Source organism: Mycteria americana, chromosome 2, assembly GCF_035582795.1.
Source record: "Mycteria americana isolate JAX WOST 10 ecotype Jacksonville Zoo and Gardens chromosome 2, USCA_MyAme_1.0, whole genome shotgun sequence".
NCBI lineage: Eukaryota > Metazoa > Chordata > Aves > Ciconiiformes > Ciconiidae > Mycteria > Mycteria americana.
Genome location: NC_134366.1, coordinates 84,823,473 through 84,839,031, shown reverse-complemented (window position 1 = coordinate 84,839,031; position 15,559 = coordinate 84,823,473). Strand labels below are relative to the sequence as shown.

General features: G+C 40.7%; 1 protein-coding gene across 3 annotated transcripts in view; it reads left to right on the top strand.

Annotated features, from left to right (window-relative positions):
* Nucleotides 1–15,559, top strand: part of CDH6 (cadherin 6) — a 110,847-nt gene that overhangs the window by 44,387 nt on the left and 50,901 nt on the right. For 2 of the 3 annotated variants that reach the window (XM_075493992.1, XM_075493995.1), the window contains exon 2: nucleotides 8,054–8,409. In XM_075493992.1, the coding sequence (XP_075350107.1) occupies nucleotides 8,182–8,409 (228 nt within the window). In that variant the 5' untranslated portion in view covers nucleotides 8,054–8,181. Of the gene's footprint in view, nucleotides 1–2,237; nucleotides 2,380–8,053; nucleotides 8,410–15,559 lie in introns of all 3 variants that reach the window. The other variant, XM_075493994.1, reaches the window with a different exon arrangement.

Below are 15,559 nucleotides of genomic sequence, written 5' to 3'. Positions count from 1 at the left end.
AAAGGGTTAGGGAAAACCCCAACTTTATAAAAGCTACTGCAAGTTTGATAGCTTATTGCGTGTCTGAAAACAACAGTAACTTTCACAACAGAATGACGACACCGCAGACTTCCATCAAGTACTGCAACAAGGAATAAGGTTTTCCTACAGCATTTTCACGGCTTCAGGGACACTTATGGTACTGTTGAAAACCCTTTGGCTATGATTCCATGCACATCTGCTGCTCTCTGCCATTAAGGTATTGATCAGGAATAAAAGACCCATGTACCGAATACACACAGCAGTAGGGAGTGCTATGGATTTGTTCTCCTAACAAATGTAGTTGATTGCTTAACTGTTTTAGTCTTCTCTCCACCAAGGAACAACTTAATATAATTTACAGTATTATTCTGTAATACCTGCTAGTCACATACCTGTCCCCTGTTTTAGATGATAATGCAGCATTAGCAGAATGCTTCCCTCTTCAGGGGGACAATGAAATATCATGGAGGCCTGTCCCCACGTCACTTGCAAAAGGCAGAAGAAGCTAGAAGCCTTTCACAGGACCAGCTCCTGCTTCCTGTTAATGCCACGCAGAGGTAGCTCACAAAGAGGACAGAATCAGCCAGAGCTGGATCCATCCTTCCTCCTCCGTAGAGCTGCTTGCAGAGGTGACTAGCCTGTGACACCTACGTAAGGGTGCTGCTCTTGCCTGCCCAGCCAGGGAACCTCAGATCCTTTTCCAGGTGCTCCAGCTACAGTGTCCGCACACCCTTCAGCATACACCAACATCCAGCCAGTGTGTGCAGCAAAGGTGCACATGGTGGTTAAAGCACAGATGTTATGTCTGGGACTGGCATCAGAAAGGAAGAAGAATAACCTTGTGATTAAAATGCTGCTGTATGACTCAGGAAATCTAAGTCCAGGTTGCAGCCCCACTACAGATATTCTTGAACGACCACAGAAAAGTCACTTAATGCGACCATACAATGGAAACAAGATTTCCTTTTCTGTGCCATTCCTCTGTCTTGTGTGCTGAGACTGTTTATGCACAGTGGAGAAATGATATGCTCCCAGTGTGGCTAAATACAGACTTAGTGTAGGCATCTCTGAAACAAGATGACACTAAGGCTCTTTTCAAATGCCAGGTGAAAAAAAATCAAAATATCTGAGAGCAGACAAACAACAGCATCAATTCACTCACCAGCTACTGTATAAAGTCATGCAGTCATCTTTTGCCACCGCTATTCATGAACTAAAGAGGGAGGTATACTTCTCACTTTCCCTCTTTTGTCAGTGTGTGCTTTTGTGAAAGCTGGTGTCCGTGTGCATTCAGGTCCACTGGGGTTAAAGCGGCTGCATTGTTCAAAAGGGCCGTGTTAATAGATCCCGAGGCAGGATGGAGGTAGTAGTTATCTTAACATTTCTGCTGCATTTAGTTATTTTTATAGTTCTGGACCTTTTTTCCTGCTGAGAGAAATGAATTAAAAAATGACTTTGAAAGACACTATAATCAACCACTGCTGGCTGCAATTACATTGTGTACTTGATGTCTTCAGAAAGTACCTCTACTTTAAAACCACAAATCTTTCAGTTTGAATTCTTTCTTGGCTCTGCTCTGTTTTGTTATTTCAGAGGTGTATTTACAGGAAAGATCGCTAGAGTATATGGGTTTATATAACAAAGATATCAGAAAAAGTGAACACCAGAAGATTAAAATTTCATCAGCTATCTTTACACTGAAAAATTGACTTTTTTTTCTGTTTATGACTGATATTTACAAAGGAATGCCTCATGGACAATGAAGGGAAAAGGGCATTTGGATTTCAGAGCTGTAAAAGCCAATTCACACTTGAGAAAATTATTAGATGGAGACTTTCAGATCTGACTGGTCCTAAGAGAGACATAATTGTAAAGTAAGCTCAAACTCAACAACTGCTTTTTAAGTCCAAGTCAATTATGGACAAGTCTGCAGTGTAACAGCTTCTGAGCACATGAAACTTAGCTATTACTGAAAATATCTAGCAAGGAATTCTTTGCTATACATGAAAATATATCAATATGATATATTAAAATATATGAATATGACACTGAAAAGAAGTGAATATGATAAATTTGGAAGCCTCTATTTTTTGAAGTTAGTTGGAATACTTTCTTTTCTTTGTGCAGCTATTGCTACTTTAACCTTTCCCCCCGCCTCGTGATGAGAAAGTAGTTTTTCTCAGATTTTCCTTACAGCCTTAATCTTTTCCTTGCAGTCTTGCCTGCGGGGTAGCAGAACCACATACTTCACTTTTGCGAGGACAGCCCTGAGCACTGCCTAGGGTCCTGGCTCCTCTGGGTCATTCGGGTTGTCTTAGGGACTTGGACATTGCTTCTTTGGCATGACTTTGCAACAAGGTAAAATCCAAGTGAATGATCATCAGATCCTTACCTAGCATGCCTCATTCCATACCACAGACTGTCACACCTTACACAGCAAACACAGGACTCACAGGCCTTTATCCTCCTCCCCCATTAATGCTTTCCCCACCTTTCATTCCTCAGGCTTTGAGAAGGAAGTGTTGATGTCTTCCTCTCTCTCAGGCTTGATGGGTTAGGCACTTGCACCTGACGTTTGAGCTGGGGAAGGTCCTCCCAGCAGGACCATGTGAGTATGGAACGTACCTCTCACTGCATGGTCTTGCCAGGGCACTAGCAACTGACTGTCCTGCACAGGCAAACTCTGAAGCTGAAGCCTGCGGTCATTACTGTGGCTGGCAGTTTACTCTGTAGAATTGTTTGCGATTTAAGCAGGGTCAGTTTGCCTGGCAAACTCAGTTGGTGCTGGCTGGGTAAGCATCTAGAATATATGATAGCAGAATATTTTTAGTGCATCCCCACATCTTCTGCAAAATTAAATATAAATTATATTCTTCCAGGGCAGAACCCTCCTTTTCTTTCACAGGCCACGGTAGACACTTCATATAATACGGCTGTTGATGAAGCCAGGGACTAGTCTGCATCTTTGCACCACCACCCATAAATCAGACCTGATTTTGGGGCAGTAAAAGCACATACACTGGTGCATTCATAGTGTAATCTGCTAGAATGAAAGAGTAAGGTCTATTCTCTGCCTTTGTGCATTTTTCCCCAAGAACCTAAGCAATCTCCATGAGGATAGATGCAGTTTATTGTGTCACATAAATGGAAAAAAAAAAAAACAAACCAAAACCTAAAACTAACTATTCCTGTTAGCTGAATTTTCAGATCCATACTATACTCACCCAGGGTATACCAGTATCATTTCCCATGCTCAGTTTTCTAAACTACTATGCCACATCTTCTATTAACTTTCACCTCCTCATTCAGTCCCAGTGTGAGAATAACAGTACTTTATCAACTCTTGAAAATACAATTAGTGTTCATTCCAGTGTACTAATGGACCTTAATCTTAATGTGTGAAGCTTTGTACCCAACCCTCAAACAATGAAACTGTACCTAGATGACTAGGGAATAAAAGATCTATTATACTGGCACTTCTGTTTTAATAAAGGTTGTCAGAAACTTCAGAGACACTTATGGTTGTTGGCATATTTAGAGGCTATTTAAAATTTAATAATCAGCGGCCCATAACGTCCGAGATGTATAAATACATACAGAAATGTAATTGAATGCATGGGATCTGAAAAGAAATTATGCTCAAGTCCAGAGTCTAGGACACTTTGTAAAGCATCTTCCTTTGAGAGTCTATTGAGGGGGAAATACCATGGGGCCGAACAGAAAGGAATGAAGAAAAAATGTTTTCCCTTTCCTTGCTGATGCCTCTCATGGGAAGGCTCTTTGCTAGTCTGATTTATTTAACCACCAACTGGGAAGAGCAGCACAACCCACAGTGCTGAGCGGGAGCAGAGGTGGAATCTCTTTGGGGTTCCTCATGCCAAGAACTTGCACCTGATGCCTATCACTGTGCCAGAAAGGCATCTCCAGGGCAGAGGTCCCTGATTCATAGGAGTGACTCCAATGGACACATTTCCTCTTTGATTTATAGTTGAAATAATTAAGTATTTCTCTGGAAGGGTGTAAATTTGCACTGAATTCTCACATTGGTGGCATTAAGATATTACCTACATTAACGACATACTGGGGAAGAGGGTGAATAGAAAGGTTAACTATGAATATCATCACCTAGGGGAAATAATTTTGAAGTAAGTTGATATTTATAGTGACTAAGCAATTGTCTGAGGTTTTGATCCTTCAAAAAGGCATGAACATAAACTTTAAATCTGCCACTTGTCACACCGAAGACAGTTCTGTGACTGCAAGTGACATTGCTTTTATGTTAACAATCATCATACCTAAAGTTAGACTGGGATTTTTTTTAAGCTTGGGTATGCAGATTCCTTCTTCTCCCGTAAAAAGCCTAGATTTGCTATATATTTGAGCTGACAGAGCTAAGCCAGTTGTCTGAGGTTGTTGTACAGTAAAATCATTTTTAACTCTTGACAGTTGATTAACACAGCAAGTTCCCCAACCAGCTGACCAGCTGATGGTTGAGAGAAATGCCATGTTTAAAGCGCCCCTTTTGTCTTATTGCCTGTCTTTGTGCGATGTGAAGAAAACAAAGAAATTTTAGCCCCCATCCCAAGGTCCCATCAGTTATATTTGCACATCTCCGTTTAAAGGAAATAAAATATCCCTGGTGAATGAATTGTTTTCAAAATAAAGAAAGGACATTGCACGAGAAAAATTATTACATTGCAGAGACCTCTCTGGAGCATGAGACATTGGGACAGGAGCACAAAATGGCATTTAAGAGCCACAGGAGCTCACTCTTTACTAAAGGCTCAGCTCAGAGTAAAGTGCTCCTGTCCTTTTTATTCACTCAACTGAATTTATCGCTATGACCCGTAAAACAGTTATCAGCACCTATAGGGCAAAGACAGCCTGGACTTCAGCTGGTACTTACCCCAATTGCATGCTTAAGCCAAGGTCTGTAAAGGTATGGCTCCTCTCTTGCTACTCACAGGGAAGCTGCCAGGGCTTAGCTGCTCTGCCGCTTCATGAAGACTGCCCAGTCAAGAAGGACATTATGGGATCATGCTGTTATTTCAGCATTTTGGACACATCTCTGCAGAGAAGAGTAAAAGGCTGTATTTCACAGCTATGATATCATTCTCGTGAGTTATATTTCAGCATGACCCACTATAAAACCTCTGCCATGACATCAGAGCAGTGAAATATAGCTGACTTCAAGTGCAGAAAATTCCCCCGCAGGAATAATTGTTTCCTGGCAATTGGCATTTGAAGGACTGATCCTTTAAAAGGCTGGCACAAATCCTGTCCAGGTAATGCTGCTCCAGGCAGCACTGCTCAGGAAACGTTGTGTACAGGAGTACAAGTATGGAGCCCCACTGCGGGATTTGGCCGTAGGGGTAATGAGAAGAGCATTGGGGGAGCCTGTCAAGCGATCATTTTCACTCCCTCACGCCTCAGCAATCCGTGCAGACTTCACTAATAGCAAAATAATAGGTTTGCTCATATGCTGCACTCCCTACCTCAGACCCTGCCTCCCCGATAAGGCGAGCTACATGTGCACAGCCAGAGCTACCATCTCATCCGTCTTTTCACATCTGCACTCCAAGCACAGATTCATGTCGGGCATGCTGTTACATGGCAGCTCGCCAGGGCTGCCGCTGCCCGGGGCACTAATTAACTCACCTGGGCAGGCCCCAACCTCCCCGCAAAGCAACCTGGCAAGAAAAGGGACCTCAAAGGTATTGCGTGAGACATAATCTCCTCTTTTCATATCACGTCAGGGAAGATGCCCACCAGAACAGACTCCGCTCAGAGCTGGGGCTTACAGGAGTGGATGTTGACAGAGCTGCAAAGGACAAGACCCTGCGCCGGTTGGAAGGGTACAGGAGGAGGAGAAGAGGGACTATAAAAAGTGGGAGAGAGTTAAAGCCACCTCAGCTCTCCCTAGCCTGGTGCCTGAATCTGCCCCTGTCCCTCTCTAGTGACTCGCACATTTATTTGCCAGTGCTCCATGAATTGCATTGAAGGCAATTTTGAACACATTGTAAAGCTTAGTCACGCTGGCTTTTTCTGTTCCTCCTCTGTGAAGGTCTTCTTGTGGCGGGCAGTGGGTCAGTTCTTGCTGTTATATCTGTGTGTGTGCATGTTTACATGCATGTGTGTATACACCTGTGTGTCTGTGTCTACCTCGCAACACTCAAAAGCCCTAAGTGGACACAGCTCCCATGACCTGCAGGGCAGAGGGTTTTTTACCTACAAAATGTCCCCTGGCATTAATGAGAGCTTACTAGAAGCCTTCCCTCTTCTCCGGAGGAAACTGCACTGCTTCAGAATTAATTGTACCTTTTCCATTCTTCCTCTTAATGCTAAAAAATTGACTCTTTCTCACCCAGAAGTTACCTTTTTACAGTATTTTACCTTATGAAGCAGTAAAACAATATTGTTTGAGCAGCCCTGTTCCATTAGCTACTATCCATCTAAAAAGTAAGTGGTATTTCTTTATAGAAAATGATTTACTAAGAAGAACTGTGAGAGACTTGAGGTTATTTTATACAATTTATTACTAAGAACAATGACAACCAGAAGAGTGGCTAACCCGAGGCATTGTAAATTCTTTAACTCTGTCAGTGTAGCTGAAAGGCTAAATTCTGCCTGATTTACACCTTTTAAAAAACAAACACACATAATATAGGGAAAAAATTGGCCTTTGATATAGAACATGATCCAAGTAGTGTTGTGTGAAATGCTTACAAAATAAAACAAAAAAATAATTCTCTTTTCAATTTGGTATAGTCAGACTGTCATTCCACAATCTTTATTTACAAATATTGAGAGCTGCTGTGTTGAATTTTGAGCTGGTTCAGAATGATTTACTGGGTTTTGATCAGACTATTGAAAAAAATAACTTTTCCAAAGAGCATCTGTGCAAAACCAAATGAAAATTAATCAAATGATGCTTCTCTAAGAGTATGGATCTGTTTGGACTAAAAATTTAACAAAGTGTTTATGAAAGATATATGTTGTGGAATGTTTCTGTCAACTAATTCTGTTGTCTTCAGATTATAAAATGTTCCAAAGCTATTCATCAGGCATTTTGCATGACTGCTTACCTGAGACACATAGTATCTTTTATTCTTCCTGAATAGAAGCTTTCAACTTTTTAAAAACAGAAGAACTGTCCGCACTACACTGTGATACTGTATGTATAACTTTTTTTCATGATGAAAATCATGCAGTCTTCAGAGACAGGGATCATTTTCATAATTATTTTGTAGGTGCACTGATATTTAGTATTAATAATAGTAGGAAGCAGAAGCTAGTAAGAACCCACAGGTAGAGATGAACTAGCTGATTGGTTTTTTTATTTTTAGAAGTTATTAATGAAAGCATTTACGTATATAACTATGTATTTGAAGATCTAAAACTCAGTACAAAACTCTGGCAGTAGGTAACTGAGAAAGCCAAAATGTCCACTTAACTTCCTACGCAGTATCCAACAGGTCTAGTATGTGGGAGATATTGACAAATATGCACATTTATTTCACTAACCTGTTTACCTGACCCTTCCTAAATGAAGTCAAAGGCAAAACTCCTTAAATGTGAGGGAAAAATCCTGGAGTTATCTAAGTCCAGGCTCTTCAGCCCAAAACTATAGCAACAGAATGCCTCCTGGGAAGACAGTGTGCACTCTTGCTAGCCCTTCTTCAATGTATAAGGTAACCTCATCAAGATCCCCAGTCAGAAACTAATCAGTTACATCCCAAAGTCCAGGCAGTAAAATGAGAAATGCCTGGCTTGCCTTAGTCGACAAATGGAAGTAAATGGAGTTAAAGGGGAAACACCCACCCCCCCCAACCCCAAACATTAGGACTCCTTCCTCCTACTCAATATAAATTCACTCAGATCATTTGAAGGACCTCTTGCAACGTTTTGAACCAGAAACAGCCCAGCTTTTCAACAATTGCTATTACTCTTCTACTTTATGGACTTATTTGCTATAGTGATGAAAGTTAAGTACCTTTGAAAATGCTCAAAAAGTTGTTACTTTTCTTTTCAGAGATCCTTTGAGACTGCAAAGACTATTTAAAGAAGGAAGACGGCATGAGATTGGATTCAGTGCAGTAAAGTAGATTAGTTTGAGGACAAGAAAACAAGTCATTATTTAGACCTTCTTGTGTTGCCGTGATGAGAACTTACCATTGCTTCTGGCTGCTGTTTTGGGCTGGTCAGCCCCACCAAAGTTTCTTAACTCCATTATCCAAAAGGACTAGTGGCTTTCCAGAAACGGAAAAGGTTTTGGTATTGTCTGGAAACAGCAGGCGAGACCTCCATCGTTCCAAAAGGAGCTGGATGTGGAATCAGTTTTTTTTATTGGAGGAATACACAGGAACTGACTACCAATATGTTGGCAAGGTAAGATTCTTTCATATGCATCTGTGTTTTGATTTTAGAAGCACTGGAAAGCCAGCAATAGCAAGTAGGTAAGAACAATGCCTGCTACAACTTTTAGTTTGCCTTCCTGTCTGCCCAGCTTCTGCTGAGGAGTAATTCAGCAGAAAGGTTAGTACACTTCAGCTTTAAATTGTAATCAACAACAGGAAGTTCCTCATTTAACCAGCAAGTCCCATGGCCAAACATGCACAATTATGTTAAAGATTTTCCTATTTATTTTTGTCTGGAAATAATGCAGCTTAATTATAGGGTTGTCTAGGCCAGATTTTTAGCTTTAAAATGTAATATGCATTTTTTCCTTCATGCTTATTAATTTTGCTAGAGTCAAACTATATAAGCCTGAAGAGGCTTTGGTCCAAGATATTTAGGATTCACAGTACCCATATTTTGGTGAGAATTTTCTCTACCCAGCAAAAGGCAACCATTTCCCTTTTTATTCCCCACTGCACACAACAATGCTGCAGCCATGAGGTTTTGTGGTGCCACTGAGGACTCTGTGACATGACCATAATACCACAAGCCGTGCTCTTACAAAGAGTTGGAGTACACTGTGTTTGTAGACTAAGAAGCAGCAGGCAGCTGAAAATTTCTAAGCTCAAAACATGCTGACAGTTAGAAAAAGGTCTGTAAAAAATAATAATTAAAAAAAAATCACAACTTAAGTCTGAGAATATCCACCTCCCTGGGTAGCAGACCCCCACGTAGGTAACAACCTTTACGTGAATTGTAGAGCTAATGCAGCTGTGATAAGTCTAGAGTGAGTCTACGTTGCCCAAGGTGCCATAGTCTGTAGGAGTCTCTCTTGCAGAATGCAGAAATTATGCTATTGATGATGACATTCAAAGCAGAAACAATACAGCTTAGTTTTCCAAACTAAAATGGGATTGTGACTGATCTAGTTTGATCTCTCAAGCCTCTTAGCAAAGGCTGCAGATCACAGTGGTTTGACATTTTATCTCCCTCTGCAAGATTCTGAGCATTCCCATGAGAGATGGTGGCTGCTTTTCTTGCCTGCCAATCAGCTGTCAGTCAAAGTTGGATGTGACACTCCTTTCCTGCTAAATGACTGCAAGGCATGATTCAAATGAAGAGCTACTCAGCTGGTGTAATACTCATAGAGCTCTGACCAGGATAATCAGCATTCATGAAGGGTACCATTGAGCCCAATCTACAGGAAAAAGCCAAAGGCACAGAGTCCTTAGAGAGGAGAAGTAGAGAAGGAAGATAAGAGGGTAAGAAAAAAAGCCCGAAGAGATTAATAGGGAAGAACTAGAAAGACAGAGGTGGAAGGAGAGGAAACTTTACAAAGAGGAATCAAGATAGAGGAGGGGAAAGGAACATCAAATGGGGGTAGAGGATAGCAGTTGGGAGAAAAATGTTACCTAAAGAGAGCACAAATAAAAACAGAAGATGAGACAGTGAAGGGGAAAAAGAAAAACACAACAGGTAAGAAATATGGAGTCAAGGAAAAAAAAAGAAAACAAATTGAAAGACAGCAGTCCTCCACACACTCTCCTATTTCACAGTCTACTCGGGGGGATCAGGGTAATGGGGATCTCTTTCTCCAAAGATAAAGTCTGTGGTGCTGAGGCGAGTCCTACAGCTTGTCATTTTCACTGTGAATTTTGACATTAAACCTGCTCAGCCCCAAGTCCCCCATTCTTTCCACTGCGGAATTAAGAGTAGAAGCTATTGGCTTCAGAAGGACTGATGGGGGAGCGAATATTCCTGCAGGATGAGTTTGCTGAGAGACAGTTAAAAAATGGTCTAGTTGGACCAGATGACCAAGAAAGTTTGAACTGGAGTCACTGAGAGAGAAAAAAATGTTGTTCTTCTGCCTATTAGTACTGTAATATACTTACTATTACATAGCATAGAAACAACACATAATGTATAAATGTCATTGAGTCTGTGTCCCTGGGCTGTTCACAAGTGGCCTTTCGCACGTCTTTCAAATGCCAGAACTGCTCACACCCTTGTAATTGAACAATTAGCCAAGAGGCATGGAAGAGCAGCCATTTATTATTAGAGAAAGTTGAGTATTGGTGTAAGGATAAATGATGGAAACAGCTGAATGTTTCCAAATTGAGGTAACCAGGCAATTTAACTGAGCAATTAAACTTGATTGGTGTGGGCAAATGAGGATAATGAACATGTTTATGAAGCATATTTTTTCTCAGACGACTAAATGTTAACCTTAAATATGAACCAAAAATGGTAAGAAAATTTGGTTATAGTCTTTTTATTCTCTTATATCATAAAGAAATGTGAACAGGAAAATATTTTAAAACAATAGCAATATATGTATGTAAAGGGGAATTGTGCTTATGTCTTACTGTACAAGCAGTCAGACCTGGATCTTCTGGGGTTTTTTTGTGTTTAGTGGTTAAAGCTGGTGGGCATTAACATCATAATTATAAAAAAAGATTCCATATAAGATACAAGAAAAAAAATTCTTTTACTCAGGCTGGTTTTACTTTTGTCTTTTCATTTGTTAGCATCTGTTTAATGCAAACATCTACATCAAAATTTGAGATATAAGAAGTCTGTTGTGAAAGATTCTAACAGCATTATTTCTATAAACTGCCCAAATTACAGTTGTAAAATCCTGTAACTGTTTATAGTACAAACCCCACATTTATATCATAATAGTTTTAGAGAGAAGGGGAAGAAAAGTGAAGGGGAATGCATTCAGGTTTGAGATAATAAAAAAGAAAGGTAATCTCTCTGAAGATAGAGCTCAAGGCAATACTGAAGACAACGCTGAAAGCATCATCGGAGTCATGGACCAGAGCACTACTGTGCTCCATACCCCGTATACTCTATACCCAGTGAACCCAAATGCTTTCCATTCTTTAGAAGATAATTGCCTAACCACATACGAAATAAAGTAGCCCTTTTTTGGTACCCATGGGTACTGCCAGCTATTAAAAAGTGTTCCCCAGTTTTGTATGCTACACACTTTACTGTCAGACCAAATATGTTCCTGTATCACACTGGACAAGAATATGCGGCTGCCAACAAGAAGCTCCCAGTGTTATCAATACAAGTTGATTGTATGCTGTGGCTCTGACACAAGATCCACCATTTTATTATCCAGTTCTTGTATTCCTGAGTTTAATTCCTGTATATTCATGAAATAAAGCCTTTTAAAAAGAGTAGAAATTCACACCTCCAGTCTTGGTTATTCTCAGACATAATAATGTAAGGAACTTGCAGAAAAGTTCTAGACTGGAATTATTCATTGCACTGCTGAATAACTTGTGAACTACAGCTATTCATTGAAGTGTGATTGATGGGCACAGTGACATTTTAACCTGAAGATATCTTTTCTTCTGGTTCAAAAATTATGGCACTTGGCAGGGACTCAGTCCCAAAATAAAATAAAAGGATTACATGAGCTTCAAAGTAGAGAAGTGCCCAGCACTACTACCTAGCCAAAATCTGCGATATTTGAGTTGGGTTTTAAAAGAGATCTAGTTGTACCTGTGGCTGCTTAGTACGATTTTAAAGGGCTGGGGTGAATGCATCTCTGAATCACAGGTAAACGATGAAGTGGTAGTGCAGCTGTATATAGAAATATGTGCTATGTTCCCTAGAGGTCTTCAGATATTCCTGGGCAAAAGAGTGAAAAACATCTGCCCTGTTCCAAGATTATACTCAAAGGTATATTCACCATTTGTATGCACTTGCTGTCTTTGCACGTCTGTCCCATTGGCTACATAAAATCGAGGTACTGGCATCCATCACTGAGTGGTCTTGTTAGAGCACAAACCTACAAATCATTGTTATGTAAAGGGATAGGATGCCTCTTTCTTTTAGACTAAAGAAAGATCTGAACAAGTCTTAAATCTTACTCATTAACCCAGAAACAGCTTCTGGCAGCCTGCAGTGGAATGGAGCAACTTGCTTTCCTAATAACAACAGGCACAACTGTGGAACGGTTTTGTCACACTCTGCCTGTCTGGCACTAAAAGGAAACTTCCAGACATACTTTTCATTGTTGCTGTGTCTTATTGATGTTCATATAGTTCAAGCAGTAGGCTCGCCTGGAAGCTATCTGATGTTACTACCTGTACAACCCATCATAAACAATCATCCTCTGCTGACAACTCAATTTTTCAAGGAAGATAAAGTCAAAGTCCTGCTGCTATGTGGCTTGGCAAAGCAGAAAGGATACTGCATTACTCTAGGCAAAACCAGAATCCTTTTGTTTTCTGTTGAAAGAACCACTGGGGAAGGTAACTTCCCCTCTGTCAGGAATGGTTTAAGGTACTGTTGATCCTGCTTTGGAGGAGGAGAGGATGACCTAAATGGTATCACAATATAGTTTCAGTACTGTTTTTCTTTCTTTTCCTTGATTTTACTTCTGGCTACAACTATTCTGAAGGCAAGCAGAACCGTTCCTTGCAGTGTGTTTCACCAGAAGCAAATCAAACAAAAGGTAGACTCTCCAAACCATTGCAAGTAGTGGGACTAAGTCACATACTGAGACAAAAATATCTGGCTGTGAGCACACACAAAGGGCTATTTAAACAAGGAAAATTATTGCCATGTAATACAGTCCATGCATTTTCAGCATTTGAGGCAGTAATGGGTCACATTACTCCAATGGTTAAAAGGTCTCATATCTTAATTGGATGATGTGATAACTAGCAAGAGAAACCTTCGCTTTCTCTCAGATCTGTAGCATGCTAGCATTCTGTACTTACCATCAAATCTTTTGTTCCCCCAAAAAAGCAAGATGTGAAAAGTCAAACTAAAATGACTCTTCCCATCTGCACTTTTAACATCCTTTATGCAGTTCTATTGGCAAACACTTGCTCAGTATTTGTTTTCTTTACCTTGTGACTTGCACTATGATATACACCTGATGCCTGCTGTTTCCTGTTCCAAAAACAGTGACTATTTGTTATCTTTACCAGGCCTAAAATTAAAAGTTCCACTTGTGCCTTCTATTTATTCAGAGAGTCTACTCAAAACAGTTTTCAATTTATTTTGACGCTCAGAATATCCTTTCTCTGGGTCTAGATTCTTCACTCCACTTCCAGGAGATCTGGCAGCCCAAGAGCCAGGCTTTAAGTCTCTGCATGACTCAGTCCTGAGTCATTCAGTCCTGAATCTCAGTCTGAGAGACTGAGTCCCTCAGTCTCAGTCCTGAACAATTCCTGGGCTTGAAACAAAACTGAAGACAGCTATCAATCATTCCTAGGTTGCATCAGTCAGTATGAGGTGCTCTGTGGGTGCACTGCCCACAGTGTACACGAGGCTCTGGGCTGGACCCCTGTCCCTGGCAAGTCCTCAATGGTATCTTTCACAGCTAAATGTGCACATGAAATTTGACTTTACACTGTGCCTCTCAGAGGACGTCCACACCCTTCACCACGCAGAAGCACGAGGACTAAAGTTTTGCACCTTTCCAGATTTAGGCTCCTCCCAGCACACCATCTGCGTGAGGGTGCTGTGGTCCTTGGGGAGGATGGCTGCACTAATGGCTGTCTGCACCACTTTCTGTAGAGGAACTTCTCTCTTAGCAGGGCATAGGGCTTTTGCGGGCCATTTATGGCACTCCTGCCCTTGCTCCTGACAAGAAAGTCACAGGGTCCTTTACGTGTACCAATATTAGTTAATTGCAATGAGATGTTTAACTCTGTGGTGAAAGAAGCATTAAGACCAGCCTTTTACCCATGAGGAAACTGATGTACAGGGAGGTTAAATGACCTTATGCACAGCTAAAAGTCAGAAATTTCTAAACTGAGATTTAAAAAAAAAAATAAAAATCAGAGTTCTTAGCCTCCTTCCCACCCTGTTTAAATGATTAGGTCACCTGCCTCCCGCTTCAATAAGCTGAATACTTGTCATTCTCTTAAAAGGTAGAACAAATGCCGTGGCACATCTGCACTTCCTTTATTCCTCATCCATCATTCATATTTTATGTTCCACCACTTGACTTTCCCAACTGCCCTTCACTCCTATATTGGATTGCACACACATACACACACTTGTCTTATATTCCTCTCTGAAAGATTTACTGGCGCTGATAGAAGTTCTCTGTACTGTTGGTCTCTGTGGAATAGAGATAACACTGAAATGAGGGACAGTCGAGAAGTTAGAGGCCCAGGACGACAAGCCAGAAACAGCTTGCAGATTTTATACCGTCATATGGGGGCTAAGAAAGGAGATAATGAGAAATGGGTGGGATGGGCAAGAATGTTATTCAGAAAATGAAAAGGCAGGAAATATAGCATGGTTAATGTTTACGATCATCATAATTGTGAATCTACTTGGCATCATCCTTGTATCCAAATATATTACACAATATAAGAGCCTTACAACCATCTGTTTCAAACATACCACATTTCCTACATTATGGCACATCATGGTACTTACAGTGTAATGGTACATAACCTCCTCCCTTTCTTCCCATTCCACCTGGAGAAGCAAGCAAATCCTGGGACCCTCAAGCCAATATTTCTGTTAATCCTTATTTTTCATTTTTTGTGCCCTGAACGAAACAATTTTGTTTGCCATGTGCTAATGACACGCTCATACCAGTGCTTACATTTTGGGCCACATCTTTTCACAGATCATCCTGTACTACCCTTGTCAGCAATCTGCATGTCTTCCTGAATTGTGTGCCCCTAGACTTCTAGCTATAGAAAAACAGCTGAACACGTTAATCTTCCTCCCCAAGGAGAGACTGCAGGTGAAGTTCATGCTTTATTTTGGGTTACTTAGATCACTGCTCTTTGGAGCTGTGATTACCATTTTCTTATTTGCTTGTATAGCACAGTAAAGTCCTCACTATAAAGCTGCAATGTCATGAATATAGAACTTGCAGGCTAGTGACAGCTAAAAACAAAAAAATCCCTCTTTCAGGCTCAAGACAAAGAACCATTTTTTTTTCCACCATTTGTTGTTTACAGTTGGCTCACCAAAAATATTAAACAATGAAGCTTAGAGAAATCTCTTCATTAAATGAAACTCATATTGTCTGTGACTCCCTTTTCTTTTGCTGCCATTTCCCTCGCTGGAGAACACAGGTTCACAGTGGGGCAGCAGCAGATTGAGAGCTGTGGCCAGTCAGTGTAACATTTCAAAACACAAACTG